Source organism: Triticum dicoccoides, chromosome 1A (genome assembly GCF_002162155.2).
Source record: "Triticum dicoccoides isolate Atlit2015 ecotype Zavitan chromosome 1A, WEW_v2.0, whole genome shotgun sequence".
NCBI lineage: Eukaryota > Viridiplantae > Streptophyta > Magnoliopsida > Poales > Poaceae > Triticum > Triticum dicoccoides.
In genome coordinates this window covers 563,894,522-563,912,606 of record NC_041380.1, presented here as the reverse complement: position 1 = coordinate 563,912,606, position 18,085 = coordinate 563,894,522, and the positions used below count along the sequence as shown (strand labels likewise).

The 18,085-nt window shown below is 42.8% G+C and overlaps 2 protein-coding genes across 2 annotated transcripts; both read right to left on the bottom strand.

Moving 5' to 3' along the window:
• Nucleotides 1-643: 643 nt before the first annotated feature.
• LOC119290781 lies at nucleotides 644-4,025 on the bottom strand. Its single transcript, XM_037569435.1, has 5 exons — nucleotides 3,864-4,025; nucleotides 2,781-2,881; nucleotides 1,747-2,592; nucleotides 1,479-1,631; nucleotides 644-1,386 (listed from the first exon to the last, which is right to left on the bottom strand). Exons 1-5 carry the CDS (start codon nucleotides 4,000-4,002, stop codon nucleotides 985-987), a joined length of 1,641 nt encoding a protein of 546 aa, XP_037425332.1. The 5' UTR covers nucleotides 4,003-4,025; the 3' UTR covers nucleotides 644-984.
• Nucleotides 4,026-9,424: 5,399 nt separating this feature from the next.
• Nucleotides 9,425-18,066, bottom strand: LOC119355424. Its single transcript, XM_037622227.1, has 11 exons — nucleotides 17,846-18,066; nucleotides 17,587-17,681; nucleotides 15,740-15,900; nucleotides 15,511-15,622; nucleotides 14,380-14,462; nucleotides 14,189-14,252; nucleotides 13,964-14,079; nucleotides 13,592-13,680; nucleotides 12,711-12,835; nucleotides 12,240-12,332; nucleotides 9,425-9,511 (listed from the first exon to the last, which is right to left on the bottom strand). Exons 3-11 carry the CDS (start codon nucleotides 15,793-15,795, stop codon nucleotides 9,425-9,427), a joined length of 825 nt encoding a protein of 274 aa, XP_037478124.1. The 5' UTR covers nucleotides 15,796-15,900; nucleotides 17,587-17,681; nucleotides 17,846-18,066.
• Nucleotides 18,067-18,085: the final 19 nt, after the last annotated feature.

The window sequence follows — 18,085 nt, the reverse complement described above, 5'->3', positions numbered from 1 at the left end:
TGGCTTCCCGCTCTCTTGTTGATGTTTCAAAATCTGTTCTGTTGCAAATGTTCGGCATAGTACTTCTGCGTTTTTGGTTGCAAATACAGTAGTTGACTTTGTATACTGAAAGAAGAATGCTCAGCCTAACTCTGAACCGTCCATTTCTCTCTGTTGTACATTCTGGCCCTGCACTGGTTCTGCATTGCGGTGCCGGTTCACAATCCGTTCTGTCCGTTGCAAATGCTCGGCTCCTCTTTATTTTTTCAGATAAAGAGTACTTTAACCTATTTTGTCGCAAGGGCATTTACCGAGACTGAATATTTTGGTGCCCTTGTTATAACATGATGGATTGGCCGGTAATAACTAATTTCCGACGCTTTTTAATTTGGCAGACCATAGACTGCCGCTTCACCCTGCTCAACATGATGCTGCAAGAAATCTGGCGTCCCTTGCATGCACAGCGGAAGCTTCACCCGTCTAGAGTGTCCTAGACCATCTAAGCTACTGTACATCCAAAATGAAATAAACATGTTGCTACGGAAAAAAAATCAAGATCAAAGATAAACTGCCCACGGCTACTTCCAGAGCAGCAGCACATCAAATGGTTGAGGCTTTACATTTCCTGATTGCCAACCCTCATCAACCATTAAACGCCGAATGATTGGATGAAACATCATTTGCCATTCAAAACACTACAACAAAACATCACTGCACTAGCATCTCCAATTCAAACAGCCACCAATAATCTCTTAATATTGTATTAACGCAACTTCTAATATCTCTAGGAACAGATAACTCAAGGTCCCACTTCCCGAGTTGAACAAAAGCCTGGCCAATAAATCTCTTGCTGTTCACAGCAACGGAATTAATAGACACACCAACCAGTATCTATTGCTACCGAGATCCCCCCATACCACGTCAATGATCCACTGGTACCTTTTTCTCAAAAAGGAGGATTACCCCGGGCCTCTGCGTCAAGCGATGCACACAGCCATGATCTACCTACTTTCCAATATGGCATCGGGTACAAGGCCCCAGAACCTCGAATTGAACGGATGAGGGAACTCTTCCCTTGATGTATCTATCCGCTGTCTCCACGGCTCTATGAGCTTCCTCGAGAGCTCTCTTGTTCAACGGCCAGCATAGGCCAATCATTCTCGCAGTTGGGTATTTGGCGACGTTACAAGTTCTCCTATCATAGCCATAGGTTATGTCCAGCGTGAAGCGCTCGAGTGAATGTGCTCTCTCGAGGATGTGAACTGTGAGCTCAACTAGGCTCTTGGCAGAACAGAAGCCCGTGATCATCACCTTCCTGAGACTGTTATTCCGGCACTCAAGATTCTCCCTCCGGTATTCAGTGTCGTCTCCAACAACAGGGTCATGCATCATGGCATCCTGCTCTACCTGCAGATACATATGTAGGATCAAATACCATTCTTCTGATAACAAAGTGTAATACATTAATACCACTCTGAGAGATGCACATAGAGACTTACGCGTAGGATGAAAGATTCCAAGGCAGGAGAAGCATCAAGAAAAGAAACCAGAGAGAAGGCATCATAGTTTGGGGATAAGTGGGGTTTAAGGAGTGCAATTTCCAAGTTCTTGAGGCGAGGGAGCTTGGACGGCAGCATTGGAGTGTTGGCATTCTGAAAAATAAAAAGATTAACCATGCTTTATTTCAACATACAAGCCTTAAATACATACACATACTTGATTGTTCCTTATAATTTGAATCGTTGAGACGTTAAAACCAACACATACCTCACTACGACCGCGCAGGGTGAGGCTCTCAACATTTTGAGCAATGGACGGAAGGCTAAAGCGAGCATAAGAGAGAATACCAGACAGGCAGACAGGCGAAATATCTACATTCTTAAGTTGCGAAGAATTTCGGAAATAGATGACCGGTGTCCCGCTATAGTGAAAAGAGCCGAGTTGTGGAGCATCTATCTCTACCACCCGCACCATCTTGCATAGTTTAACAGCGAGGAACTTGAGCTGCTGCATCGTACAAGGTATTTTCAAGCAAATTATCCCACTACATGCATCAATCACTAGCCGCTCCAGGGCAGAAGATTTCGAGAGCAAGTGCCCTAATCCATCCTCAGTAACGTTGACATGGCACAGATGTAAACTTTTCAATCTTCTCAAGCACCCAAGTATTGATGTGGGGTGAAAAGCGCAACCAAAGAGGCTAAGAGACTGAATTGAACTTGCAGCTGCCTCATTAGATAAAACCGAACACGGAAAGTTGTAGATTTTATTCATAACTAAAGGCAACACCAAGCTGAATTCTTGGATCCCAGATTTAGTGATTCGGAGCCACCTGTCGAGGTAGGAGGCTTTGATATCGCTGCAAAGTCCAAGCTCAAGTTTAAGTGTCTTCACCTTCACCCCATTGCCATAATGGTTTTTAAGAATTCTGTCAACTTTATCAATGAGATGGGTTTTCCTTTCCTCAAAATCTGTGTCATCCAAACCAAGTGTACGGTCACTGAGTATGAGGCTGGAATAGCTTCTCCAGGAATGCAGAAATCTACGTGACACACAGGCAGCACGAGCAGCATCTTGTATTGGCATGATAGAATGTATACGATGTATGATGTCCTGCAGAACCAATGTTGACAAGTTCAACCATTAGCTTCCTAGCTAGTAGCTGACTGCAATAAATAACACTAGCAGTTGCAGATTCATCACGAAAGTCCTATGCCGAGATGCATGTGTTCGTGTGCTAGAAGTTATTGTGATATAAAAGATCATTGTAACTAGGATACTTCATTGCCAGCAACACATACCTCAGGGAGTTCCTCCAAACCAAGTTCTTGTCCCATATTTGGGGCACATTCACCTTGTCCGCAGGTTGCACCATTTGTTTCAGTGGCCTTTGACCCACTACCTGCAACGCAGTGGGAGTTTTTAATTACTACTGTATGTCTCAATTTTGCTCATGAAACTCGGATATTGCAAGAGAGAACTATGAACTCTGACGGACCAGTGATGCCTGAACAAGAAAAGATAAAAATGCGGTACGAAAGAAAGCTGGAATAACCAGTCCAGTTATAAAGGAAGAAGAGGCGATAATCTGAAATATGCTGAAACTGTTCCATGTAAGAATTTTTTTTAAGGAAAAAAAAAACAGCAGAGGAGTTCCCTTTAGTACTAGCCTAGTTGTGCTTCAAGTACCTAGGATTTCCAACCTGAACTGATATCTCCCATATTTGTCGCCTTAGAGCATCACCAACAGTTCTTGTAAAAAAATCGCTGTAAAAGTGGTTTTACAGGGTGCCAATATAAAAATTTCCGAGCTTAATGGAACTGTTGGAGCACTTCTTTTTGTCCCAACTTCCCCTAACCCACAATTTTTTTTACTGATACGGGAACTGTTGGAGATGCTCTTAGTTCATCCCGCGATCTAACACCCAAATTTGTAGCACAGCTGGAATCCCAAGTCGTGGGCTCGACCCGAAGCTTGGGGATGGTTGAAACTGGCAGAGGACAGAGGTGGAGACGATTAGATGTGAAGGAAGCGATGGTTGCCTGTGCTTTTGGTCGGTGGTCGCAGATCTGAGCTTGGTTTCTCGTCAAAGGGAGGGGAGAGGGTGGGATCTGAACTTGGTTTCTCGCCAAAAGGGGTTAAAAATCTGAACTTTGATGAGGAAAGCAGTCCAGGTCCCCGAAAATCCAGGATACGGTCTGACGATCTGAAGGAGTTGGCCGGAGGGGCGTTCCGGAGCGGCCGGGCGCCGGAGACGAGGTGGTGGGCGAGGAATTTTGGTATTGAAAGTAGGTTCCGAAATGAATTGGGGTGCAATTAGATCAGTTTTCGCCTAACACAGAAGAGGAGAGATCCGAGATGCGGCGTTCGAGAGTATACGTACCTGCAGCAGGAGGTGTAAGAGGTTTCAGCAGCCGATGCCGATGCCGATGCCGACGCCGACGCCGTGTCCGCCGCACTGCGTCGCGGAAAGCGGCGAATCGGGGTCGAGAAGACCATGGGCGCAGACGACGGGGCGACATGGTGAAAGAGATCCCCTGCCGAGGCGCCGCTAGCTTCTTTTCTCTTCTTTATTTATTTATTTATTTATTATTTATGAGGGGAGAGGTTTGCCCGTACCGATTCCTAGTAAAACCCGTACTACTCATTAGAGCATCTCCCGTGCTATAAAAAACTTATTTTACGATTCTAAATACAAATAGCTGATTTTAAACCACGAAGGCCCAAAAACGATGATCCAATAGACGATGTTGGTGTGCTCCTAAAAAGTATGATGTCGATGTAAAAAGAATACTTTAGATTTGCTCTAGATGTAAAATAGGGCACTTATGATGCAACTTTTGCATCACTTGTGCCTCTCGAGTAAAACCCGAGCAATCGCGCGTGCAGCCCAATTGTCGTGCGGAACTTTCCCACGCCGCGCTTGACCATCCCATGTTGTCGCCCGCCGTCGCCGGTCCCCATGGACGCCTTCTTCGACCCCTCGGTCGCAATGCCGCTCCGGCGATGGCCGCCTCCGCATCTGCCCCCGCCGCCATGATGCCTCCTCCAAATTGCGGGGCAGATTTGCAACCCCTCGTATCATAGCCACTGGCGGACTGGAACTGCCGACGAGGAAGAAGGTAGTCGTGACCAAACCACGAGGTGGCGTCTTGAAACGGCAGTTGCGTGACCCTGCCGCGGCTTCGTCTTGGGCGAAGAAGACGAAGGAGGAGGCGGCAGCGGCTGCTACTTCGTCGCCGGCACACCGACAACTACTGCTTCATGTGCACTAGCTTTTTCGCCGGTGTCGTCGGAGACAACAAAAATGTGAAGCAACCACCGTGTGGCTGATGTATCCTACATAAGCTATTGGAGCAGTAGCTATTTTTGCATCATCACTGGAGTTGAGGGTTTTTGGTGATGTAAAAATGCACTTTTAGGTGATGTATATTTTACTCGAACCACAATTTGATGATGTGAAATGCATCATCTATTGGAGATGCTCTTAGTGTGGTTTGCTTGCTGTGCTGTAGGTTCCCTCTACTCTTGTTTATTCAATTTTTTTATGTTAGCTTATTTTTTTATTCAATGTTTTTGTCTATTTTTCTATATATTTTTTCATTTACTCCGGTTTTCTTTGTATTCTTTTTTTTACTTTGTTTTCTTCTCTGCTTTTTAAGGGATTCTTAGTTTTTTTAGGAATTTTATTTCCTTTTTGTTTCTTTCTGGGGTTTTATTAGTTTTTCCTTTTTCAAAGACATATCTACTTTTTCCTAAGTACACAATATATATTTTAGAGCACACGTAAAACAATTCCTGATAGGCACTGGACATTGTTCATATACATGATGTACATATTCTAAAAAGAATGCATGTTTTGAGCACTTTTTTGAATACATGAAACATTTTCCAAATAAAAGTTTTACATTTTTTAATGGCAATAAACATTTTTGAAATTATGTGAACATTTTTAACATTGTATTAACATTTTGTAAAATTACGTAGACATTTTTGGAAAACAAGAATATTTAAATAAGAAATAAAAAATATTATCCTAGATGAACATTTTTTTATATTGTATATAACATTTTTTACAGTCAAAAACATGTTTTTAAAATGCAGGAATAGTTCCATACAATGTCACATACATTTTCTAATGGTATGAAACATTTTCTACATTACACAAACATTTAATGTGAATGTGGGAACACTTTTTCATTGTCACGAACTTTCTTTTAAGTTATTAAGATATTTAAAGCGGCGCTAATAAAAAATTATGCTATGTGAATATTTTTCAAAATCATTTTTTAATTTCTTGAGTAAATTTATGTTTTTGAAATAAATATGAATAAAATTAGAAAAGATATATAAAAAAGAAACTTGAGTGAAGTCGGCATGACAAGCCGCATCCTATCGGGCCGCCCATCACCGCTGCCTGTAGGCGAGGTAACCGTCAACCTCGCAATAAGGGCGGATCTGGCTTGCCTGCTCCCTCCCCATGCTCCCATCCGCGCTCCCACTTCATTCTACGGTTGTCTTTTTTTCTTTTTTCTTTCTAATCTAATCATCTCCCCCCTGATTTTAAGGGGGTGGGGCCAGGCCTTATTTTGTTCCAATCAAATCAAGCCACGTAGACGGGAGCACGGATGGGCACACGACAGGGGAGCAGGCAAGTCTCGTCCAATAAGGGCACATAGCCGCTAGGGTCTTCATGCAGGCTTTTGGATCGAAGCCCTCGCGTACAATGTCAATATATTGAAGAGCAACTAATTAAGGAGTACTTCTTCGGAAGTCCTTCCAAAAGTAACTTGCGGTGAGCTGGGAGCGCGCCAAGCGCGCTCTCAGCCGCCACCACTCATCATGCTCTCGGCGCTTCATTTGGATTTTTTTACGCCTTTTCAGTTTTTAGATGATTTTTTCTTTTTTTTAGCTTCTCGCCCCCTTCCCCCCTCCCTCGCGTTTTTTCTTAGCTTTTGAAAAAAAGAATTAAAAAATCATGAAAAATGCATTTTCTTTTTTATTTTCCTTCTACGAAAGGCACGGCTTTACTTCTGCTGGAGGCACGGATAAATGCGTTTTCATTTTTTTTTCTTTGAAGAGAGGCACAGGTTTACTTCTCGTGCGGGCATTGATCTGCTTCCGTGATCATGCCTCTTGAGAAGGGAAAAACATTTTTTTTTCTCCTTTTTTCCTTCCACAAGAGGCATGGATTTACTTTCGCGAGAGGCACGGATTTACTTCTCAGGGAGGCACGGCCGTGCTTCTCGGGAAAGGGGGAAAAGTGTATTTTCATTTTTTGTTATTCCGCGAGAGGCACGGATTTACTTCTCATGGAGGCACTGATTTACTTCGGCAATACGTACGGTCGTAACTCTCAGAAAGGGAAAAAAATGTGCTTCCGGTTTGGGGTTTTTCATTCGATTTTTTCGTGATTTTTGTTTGTCGAAACCTATCAACATGGGATCTAGTTTTGAAGACCTCGACGTGAGGAATCCAATAATGAAAACGGTTCAAAATTCGGACACATGATTTGAAAGATAAACGTTTGAATAGACGAATCTAGAAAAAACGAAAACTCCTAGGTTGCGACAAGTGATGCACATGCAGCGTGATACTTGTCGCAACCTGAAAAGGTAGGAGTGACCTTTACAAAGAGTTCTTTTTAATTAGTGATTTCGAATATATTGGCATTGACTGAGGCCTAGATGGTTGTTTGGACGGGATCCAATTTAATGTCGTGAAAGGGTAGGTGGAAACAGCTAAGGTGAGTTTGGGCACCTTATAAAAATATTTCTTTGTGAAAAAGTATTTCTTCGAGAGGTGGGTTTGGAAACACTACAAATTGACCAGCGAATTGACGTAAAAATATTTCTCTGTAGAAAATAAAAAATCGGTTGAACTGCACGGGTGGTGTGGTGCGCTTGCTATGCAGAAATATCTCTACTATTAAAGAAGAGTTGATAGTCCGGTGCGCATGATTTATTTTTGCCTCTCCTCCCACCCCTCCCACCAATTTTTTGTTGCTACCATGTCCCACCGGTTTACTAGTTTTCTCTCTGTTACCTATTGATCTCGCATCACATGAGTCACAAATCTTCCTCATATCTCTTCGGAAGCTAATTCCCTTCCACCTAGGGTTTCTACAGATTGAGGTTAAGCAGCTGCCGCTCGATTCACTCTCCGCCTAGGGTTTCCATGCACGTTCCTAGCGTCATCACTCATCTTCCTTATCCGTCACAACCGCAGCCACAACCGAGTCTCCACCCCTTTCCCAGATTCCCTCCCTCCATACTCCGGCCCCTGTCATCCAACAAATATTTTCTAGATGATCTATAGGAGGGGGAACAATTGAAGTAATCCTTTCTATCTCGTCTACACAAGGTAAAAGTTTAGAATGATGTTGTTTAGTAAACTCAGAGAAATTAAAGGAAACATCATGTCCTCCAAAATTAACATAAACTTTTTCCTTTTGCCAATCAACAATAGCGCCACAAGTATTCAAGTAAGGCCTACCAAAGATAATGGGAAAAAATTATCCTGATTAGATCCAAGTATTAAGAAATATGTAGGATACTTAGTGTTACCACACAAAACTTCAACACTCTAAGAATTCCCACATGTGGAATACTATATATATCTGCCAGTTTAATAGACAATCCTTTTCTTCTGTTGAGCACGGTGAAATATATCCAACAATTTCTTGATAAAGAGATAAATGAATAACACTTATACCTCCAATATCATACAAAACATGATAACAATGATTACCAATCTTAATAGAAATAACAGGCGCACCAACAACATTAAGAAGACTTCTATGCATAATAATATGAGTAGCTTCTTCACATATATAACATGCCCATTAAGTCCATCAATTAACAAGTATTTAATCATAGCTATTTGAGGTTGTATTTCAATTTGATCATAAGTTTTATTAGACTTATCTTTACTTTTATTAGCCATTGTACTTTCAAATCACATTCTTTAATCCTAACAGTGAACAGAGGTTTATCAATGTAAACAGAAGGTAACATAGGATTAATAGTGTGAACAAGAATATGTTCCTCGGCTATAACATTCTCTTTAAATATCCTTAAAAGGATCATGATACGTTTCCCACTTTTCTTTATGAACATCAATCTAAGCAGCAAAAAAAAATATAGTGATAAATATTTCAAAATCGCTTGCCCCGTGCGCAGCGCGTTCCGGCATCGATCCTGGCGGCTCCCCGTCCCTGATGACCTAGTGGTCGTCGGTGGGTGAGGGCCACCGGGATCCTCATGCGGATCTATGTAGCAGTAGGCTTTAGATGTAGGTTCTAGTAGCTAGTGTTTCCCTGTCAGTTCTATCGGCTCCGGCGGTTATGACGGCGGAGGTGAATACCTCTGGTCTTCTTCCGGCACGCTGATCTTCTACATTCCTGGTAATGGATCTAGGATTTTCCGTTTTTGTCGTCCGGTTCCTCTTGGATCTGGGTGAACGATTTGGTGTTCCAGGCGGTGGCGTTGAGGTAGCGACAACGGCGCCGCTGTGGAATAATTTTGTAGGGATAGCTTTTTTTAGCGTTGATATTTTGAAAGACACGGTTGTTTGTTGGGATGCCTGAGTATCGATGTCTTTATGTCAAATTATAAACTATTGCTTTGAATCATTCGTGTCTTAATATTCATGTCATGGTTAGATCAGGGTCGGGTCCATAGGGATGCAGACTGTGCGGCCCGCACAGGGCCCATAAATTTGGGGGCCTCAAATTTTTTATATGTATATATATATATATACACACACATATATATATATATATATATATATTTCTGGGTTAAGTGTTTGGCCGCTGCCCGCTGACTCCGCGTGTGATGCCTCGATTTCTCTCGATGCCAGCCGCCCGGTTCTCGCGTTCCGCTGATTTGCTCCATCGGAAATAGAACGGCTGTTCCGTTCCGCTCGATCGATCACATCCATACTTCACGGCGCAGCCTCCTCGCTCCTGGCATCAAGACTTCCAGATCTGCTGATCTGGCGATACCGCCAAGGACGATACGGCGACGGGTACTGGGATAAGCAGGATCAGAAGACGTATTACAATACAGTAAAGTCCTCACTGGTTCGCAACTTCGCATCCATCAATTATCTCCCTCGTGATGTTGGATTCTCAGAGAGTCATAGAGTAACTAGATCAGAAACGCGCCTTGGCGCGTGGTGCCCGGCTGAACGTTTTATCCCAGCTTTTAAACAACCGCAATACTGTTGATATTTGGTATAGGATCATTTTCCAAAGTCATGGAAGAAGGCAAGGCAATCACATGTACAAAATGCAAAGCAACCATGAGGGATTTTGTAGTAGAACCATTCGTCTTGAAGTTCATGAGGAATGTAAATATATACTTTTCCAAAAGCGAGACCAGACGAACAATCCACATCAAGTTTGATACAATGTACGTCTCATACAGCAAAATCAAGCCACAGCAGCAATGCGAGACAAATAACCTATGTAGTTCCACGGAAGCATATTTTTTGGATAGATCCACCTGATCTTCTTGATCGTCTTGACATTCAACCTTTCATAGGGCCATGAGCAAAAGGAAGAAAGCAGAGAGATTTAGTTAGTGGCAATAGGAGGATAAAGAAGTAAACTGTACTATTGGTAGCTACTACAATGTCCAAATCAAATAAATCTAACGATCATATCCACTTGTACATATTTGGGCCCTTTGTTCAATATGTACCATATAAATTAGGTGTCGCCCAACCTGGGCGATTGGGGGGAACCCAGCCGCCGGTGGCTCACCACCCCTCCTCGTGCCTGCCCCCGCGTCACCGTTGCCGGATACTGATTTATATGGTTCTTCTATGGCATAAAGTGATGCAATTTATTGCCAAAGTAGGAATGGTTCATAGCAGAACCATATAAATTAGGCGGCAAATGAGTAAGAAGATTAGCCCTCTGTTCTAGCCAAATTAAGGGGCTGGCTAAGGCATGGTGCTGCACAATCTTCATACCAATTTTCCCTGCTACAATGTAATGAAGCTTTGAAACTACATATACCAAGATATTCATCAACCCATTCAGAACATATACCAATGTAACGAAGAGGGAACAGTTAATTTTGATACAGAACATGCACTTGTGAATTGGCAGGTAATATGAAGGTGCTGTATTGGAATTTTACCTTCGCTTTCAGTGACACATATCAGATAATCTTCCCTCGACCCTTTCATGATGTGGTTGCTGCCGGTGCTCTAGGAAGAACACAATTTTCTTAATACTAATTTTGAAATAAGAAAACCTTATCATTGTGGAATATAAACAGAAGAAAAAGCAAATATATGCAAATTGTTAAGTTTGAGTGAAATTTTAGAAACTGAAATGGCATGTGAAATATATTTTTATCTACATTCTTCATATAAGCATCGTAAAGAGAAATGTAACCATAAACTTGCCCTATTGGATATATCCTATATATTTTCTAAAATAAACTATGTATCAAACAGAAGTCAGAACAAAGGGAATATGCATCAAATATGATTTCACCTACATTCCTCATGTACACTTCACAAAAAAATAGTGTTGGCTAGCTTTTCATAAAAATAGCAGTGGGGTCTTATCCTACTTGTACAGCTAAAAAATATATACGAATTCACCCCACTCAAAGAAGTACACCTTTTTTTAGGAATCAAGTGTAAATCAGCCAAACCTGTAGGTAAAACAGAATTGGAGATTACATAGCAGAAAGAGTTCCATGATAAACATTGTGGAATAACATTAGGACATGGATGAAAATTATACACTGTTACACAACTACTACTATAATTGACCAAAATAGAGAATAGCCTAAGATCCACTTGTCCAGCTCTATGAGAAACACAGAAATGAGAACTTGCAAAGTGAAGTTGTCACCTGCTGCGCCATCTTCAGATGGACCATCACTTGTGCATCATCATCATCTGCTGGTGGTGGTGAGGATTGAGCTCCAGGAGCCCTGCCATTGCTAAGTTTTTAGAATCTCCTGCAACAAAAATGGGAAGGTTATTTAACACAAAATATATACAACAGTGCAAGGAGCTTCCAAAAGAAGGATGACATGTGAGATTCAGCAATCCATGTAACCAGAGTAGTTGGCATCATTTGTAGGACTGTTGTAATCACATATCACTTTCTGACTCGGTTACATGGGAAGTTAGAAAGTGATATGTGATTACAAAAGAATACATGGAAATAAAAGAATTTTAGTAATAGGTTAATAAAAGCATTTCTCTTTTTGTCTACAATCTACCTGGGTCTAAAAATACAAAAGAAGTTTCGGAGTCCTAATTAAAGTTTCCCCTGATTGAGTAATCCTTAAGAAAAAACTGCAAAAGTAATTGGCTAATAAAAGAATTTTAGTACTATATATATGAACGTACATGTGGTATATCTGTACCAGAAACATAAGAATTAGCTCTCCTGTATAAGGGAGCGAGCAGGAGAAACATGGAGAGGCATGAGGGGCAAGAGTGTACCAAGATTCGTCGACCGAGATTAATCGAGCGGGGTAGGGTTTGTACCTTGACTATGTCGAGGTCGCCGTAGCCGCACTTCCGGATCCAGGCGAGGTACCGTGAAACTTAGACATGGAGAGAAAGGTGTCTTCTTGACTTCTTGTATTCCTCTCATTTGCTACTCTTTTATAATTGGGTTGAGCCCAATCCAGCACAAGGGGGCCTAATACATTTTGTTGTCTGTAGAAAGTAACAACAGTCGAAATAAATTAATCAGTTCAAAGGAATATGAATAGCTGACATAGTTGATCATTTTTTCGCGCTTAAAATACCGGGAACCTAATACCTTTAAACCATCAGCATCCCAATGAAAAGCACCATGGATATTATTAACCTGAGACATACATACAACAATTCATTTTTGTAAGGATCTAAATGCAATGACCATTTTTACCCTAACAATGACATAGGTCTAGATTATATATTTATGTAAGTACCCACGGGCGCATAGGGAAATCAGAGTGATTGCTGAAAATGACCAGTCTAATATAGCAAGCATACATCAGAAGGATGGCATAGATATAAATAGTTCAGTACATAACAGTTGGTCCAAGCAATAACAAGATGCAGTGGAATCAGTTATGCCAAAAGCAATGCAATTTGGACTGAAATTGTTGCCTGGAGTCCTGGAATCTGTCCATGACTCCAGGGTGCTAAGCAGCAAATTCACCTGCTACTACATTCTAGAATATGTATGTAGTTTAGTTAGTACCTTTCTTTTCGATGTAGTGGCCATGGTCGCTGCAGCAGGCACCGCGGCTGTCTCAGCCTCCTCTTCCGTCTCTACGGCCCACGCTCCTCCTTCCGAGTCCTGAGGAACCGCAACGGTGTAAGCCCCTGAAATTAAAAAAGAAGAGGAACCACAACATCTCATCAGCCTGATTAGTCATGGAAGGAAGCATCACATTTATATACACGACAAGGGCAACCTAATTTGAGAAATATTCTGGGAGCTTATATCAGTCTAAGCGGAAAATTGTTCCAGTAAACCATAGTCTGATGTAATTGTAATAAGATTCAGGAAGAATTAATATTTCAAAGCAAACCAAATACTCACGTCCCCACAAGAAAGCACAAACAGTCCTTGTTCTTTAAGTTGAATCTGAACTTCGCAAGCAAAATGATATACTCCCTCCGTTCCTAAATATTTGTCTTTTTAGAGATCTCAAATGGTTACCAGATACAGATGTATATAGACATATTTTAGAGTGTAGATTCACTCATTTTGCTCCGTGTGTAGTCACTTGTTGAAATCTCTAGAAAGACAAATATTTAGGAACGTAGGGAGTAGGAAATAAACAATATACGAACCATGCAACAAAGAGACTTCAATCCAAGCAGGGAACCAAAACTCTTCGAGATATCCATCAATCCACTCCCTGGTCCACATTGGCAGGGGTGGCAAATAACTTCCAAGAAATTAATGCTCGCATCTACTATGGGGTCCCAATGCAGAAACGGAAAACATAATTGTTTAACTAAAACAAAAAGCTACAGGCAAGCACATAACAAGCACAAAAAGCTACAGGCAACCTACCTAGAGCAGCACAAGAGAAAGAGAGGGAGCCAGAGGTAGGAGAAGGGCTCACTCACCTGAGAGGGAGGTTGTGGTCGACCGCCGTCGTCGGGGTAGGACGTGGGTTCCACGTCGCGCAGCAGCAGCGATTCCTGCGGGCTCAGGTCTGAAATGCATCACAATGTCCAACACCGTCAGACTCAAATTCAGGTTTAGTATGACAAAGAATGGGACGCCAAGACAAATCTGATTCAGGTTCAGTATGACAAAGAACACATCACCAAGTGAAATGTGATTAAGGTTCAGTATGGCAAAGAACACGACACCATGAGAAATGTGGTTTTTAGTGTCTAGTGAGCAAGTATTATGTGTATTCATCTGTAACTTGATTACATGAATTCAGGTTCAGCATGTCAAGAAAGACCAGTATGTCAAAAGCTTCAACCTACCTGTAGACTTCAGATAGTAGTATAAACACTGCTTGTAGGACAACAAAGCGAGGAAGCCAGTCATCGACATCGGCGTCGTCTATGATAGGTGGCTCCCCAGGAAGTTGAGTCCATCTCTGCAACGCACAAGAGATCATTTAGAGTCATCAGTCTGTTGAACAACTGTCACACAAATGAAGCTGTTTTTGGGGCAAGCAAACAAAAGTGCACTGGTTTCTTACGTACACTTCTGACATGGAGGTACCTGGAAAGGAATGCATATCTCAAGACTTCGTCAATATTTTCTAACCTGCAATGCTAAACTGTATGAATCACGTCTGACGGAGAAAAAACACTGAATATAAACAGACACTTAGGTTCAGGTGAAAATCCACACAAACGTTGAGGCTGAATATTGAAGGGGTACTTCATCATACCGGGCTTTTAGCTGGGACTCCCTTTCATCGGCATCGGCAATTTCGCTTCGTAATGATTCTACTTCAGCTCTTGTCAATTCAATCTGATTTTTTTTAGAAAAGGAGGATGACCCCCGGCCTCTGCATCTGGGCGATGCATACGGCCACTTTATTAATTATTCTCACAAGACCTTACAAAGTAATACAACAGCAAGACTAAAGCCACTGTCTAAGCAACAACTGTCGCTACACCTATCCAAATGATGAAGGGGCGCTGATAGCCTGGGCCTAAAACCAAACAGACATCGCAGCCAAACCTAAACATCTAAGACCTGAGGTCCCAACCAGGACGCCTGCCTGGTATGGGGCACCTACCAGTCTGGCGCACTTCTCAACCAGGACGCCTGCCGGGTATGAGGCCGCCACAGCCACCTGCCACGAGTCCATCTTTAGAGTTGTACTGTTGCATCTACCATGCCAGATCTCTCTGCCATCGACGTCACCACGACGCCAGACAGCGTCGTCCTCCTGCGCGAGTCCATCCTCCCACATCGAACTCCGAATCTGCACTGCGCCACGCCGTCAAGATCCGTCGCCATCAATGTATGGATGAAGCACCGCTCCACCAAAAAAACCGTCCGCTGGTCCCGCGAAGCAAGGCGCGGCACCAAGTAGAAGGCCGAAGCGCACCGCCACCACGCCACCAGCAGCCCCGCCACCAAGAGCTGTTCCCAGCCGCCGCCTTCAAGAAGGAACACGACACCAGGATGCCGTCGACGCCCAGACCAGGGGAACAAAAGCTTTCGCCATAGCTCGAGGAGGAGGCGGAAGGGAGAGGATCCACCCCAAAGCCTTCAGGAAGGGGATCGGCGTCAAAGGCGTCGACTTTGGGGAGGCTGCCGCGCCAGCCAGGGGTTTCCCCCGGAACCTCAACCGCACGCCAGATCCGCCAGGCCGGTCATAGGGGACGCCGAAAGCCGCCGCCAAGGACCGGCGCCAGCACGGATCGGGATAGATCGAAGCAGGGGCAGATTTTCTACATGGAGCCATGACGGATTGCGAGGAGCCGCCACTGCGAAAAACGTTGGTGTACTTGTAAGACAGGATTCGAGATACATGACAGAAACAGGGGTAGTTAGAAAACATTGTAACCTTGTCGTCATCCTTGTTGCTGGAAGACCACCTAATGCGAGGAATAGACAACAGTTGCAGAAGCGACGAAGCTCCCTTGACTCGTTTCGGGGTCCAAGAACGCCTGCGTGGACTGTTTATTACAGGACAGGAACAACAAGCGTGTCAGTACACCCAGAATTAAAGGAAGCGGTCGAAAATTAAACAAGCCTTTGACAGCCATTGTTCGTTCTGCCATGAGTATCATCACCTTGGTGACGGATCCATGTTGCTCTTACTTGTGGACAGACCATCGGCAGCGTCCATGCCTCCATGGGCTCTTTCTTGGGCGTGAAGTGCTGCGGGAAGACATCTATTCTTCCGTAAACATCATCCAACCAACAGCACAGGTGCTAGAAGAAATTGCATAGTCTGTTTAATGGTACAATGTAGCGTAGAATTAAGATTTTTTTCAAAACTGTGATGATTTTTATAGCAAATTTGGAATCTATACGTCCTCACACAAGAAAATCAAAACTAGCACCCTGTCGGCCTCCGGTTGGCCGAAGAGGGGCTCTTCCGCCTGCGGTTGACCGAAGTGGGCTCTTTAGCCTCCCGTTGGCTGAAGAGTACCCCAACTGGACTGAAGAGTACTCTTTGGTCTACCGTTGGCCGAAGAGTACTCTTTGGTCATCCGTAGGCCGAAGAGTACTCTTTGGGGCCCAAGGCCTAGCATAGGCAAAAGAGCGCAGCCATGCAGCTTCGGCCTCCTGTTAATGCAAAAAGTTGGGGCCCGATGACTCTTCGGCCTACGGTTGACCAAAGAGTGCTCTTCGTCCTACGGTAGACCAAAGAGTCCTTTTCAACCCAGTTGGGGCACTCTTCGGCCAACGGGAGGCTGAAGAGCCCACTTCGGTCAACCGCAGGCCGAAGAGCCCCTCTTCGGCCAACTGGAGGCCGACGGGGTGCTACTTTTGATTTTGGTGCGTGAGAACGTATAGATTCCGAATTTGCTATAAAAATTATCACAGTTTTGAAAAAAAATCTAGAATTAAGAAGTGTAAGACAATATCGATAGCGAAGTGGTACGTCACATATTAATTAGACTATCCAGTGCAGGTATTATCTGTTGAATGTGTAGTTTCAGCAAAGGTATTCTGCGCAAATAGGAAGGCTCGTAATATGGTCCAAGCATCGGGTGAAGGCCTCAGATTGCTTCCACGAGCATGTTTGAGTGTTCTAACAATGCTGAAATTCTATTATTAAGACCCGTGCAATAAGCCATTAACTGACAGTTTTATTTATTATTCTATCATAATGGCTAACTATCCAAGAGCTATCACTCCCCCTAATTTTCTGTCTCAGAGAAGATGCACATTGGTCCATCAAAATAAAACACTAAAGCCTGGAACACATTAGTTACATTGGATATGGATGCTACTGCATACTTCTAATCTGAAACCACGAACATTTGACAGGCAAATAAATTGTAATATAACAGATGTATGAGCAGGTATAACTTGGGATATCCAGGAGAACTATTTCTTAGAAGATCAAACGATATTCATGATTCAGTAATATAAGTAAGGTCTCCCAATAAACATACTAAATCTGAATTTTGATGTCAATACAAATGTGACCATCTACACTAAACAGAAAGGACTATCAGAACCTCCTTGATTCTCCTAATAGCAATGATGGCCTGCTTTTGAATAGTCCCAGGATTAATTAACCATGGAAAACAAAAGCAAGTTCTCCTAACAGAACCTCCTTGATTCTCCTAAAATCAAAACCAATCGTTGAAACTAATAGGAGGCTAAACTGCCTAAACACACACGCGCGCTCACGAGCATACATCAGACATCTCTATAGTACCAATTCAGGTAGATCAAGAAAATGAAAAGCCGAATAGCATGGCATATATAGAATTGTAGATTAGTATCTGGTATAACCAGAAAAGTTGAAGAGCATCCAAACACACAAACACCTCATACAAAATTATAATATTCAGCATAGGCACACACTACAGTATCTCTGAATCCATATTTAAAGACTGCAGTTATTGCTGAATGGCATATATATGAACAAAATGCTAAAACGGACATATATAATCCTTACTGGCATGGATATGAAGGAGGTCGGTCACCTGCCCTCTTTCATCAGTCACATGAGGTAGTTCAGACACATGTCTCGGCACCCCATCAACAATAATCCTGCAATGATATATTCGAGATGTCAGAACCAACGATACAGCATGATCTTTCCCAGATCTCTGTAACACCTTTTTGAAGTAATCATATTGATTTTTTAGTATTTTAGCATGTCATTTCCAGAACTGTATAAAACATTTCAAGAGCAGATTAGGTAAAGGGTAAACCTTGATGTCCAGTTATCCCATGATCCCTCCAGAAATGACCTCATTTCCTCCTTGACTCCATGTAATCAAAGTTGGAATTCCGTTTTCCAGGGGGCTATTGTTGGTGCATTCATCCGAGCCATTAATCCCTGAATGGTAAAAAAGGTGAAAATTCAGTCGGTATCGGCAACGGAGCTACTGGAACCTGTCAGGTTCACTTAACCGTGAGTGCAAGCAGGACCATCAATAATGTTCATACAT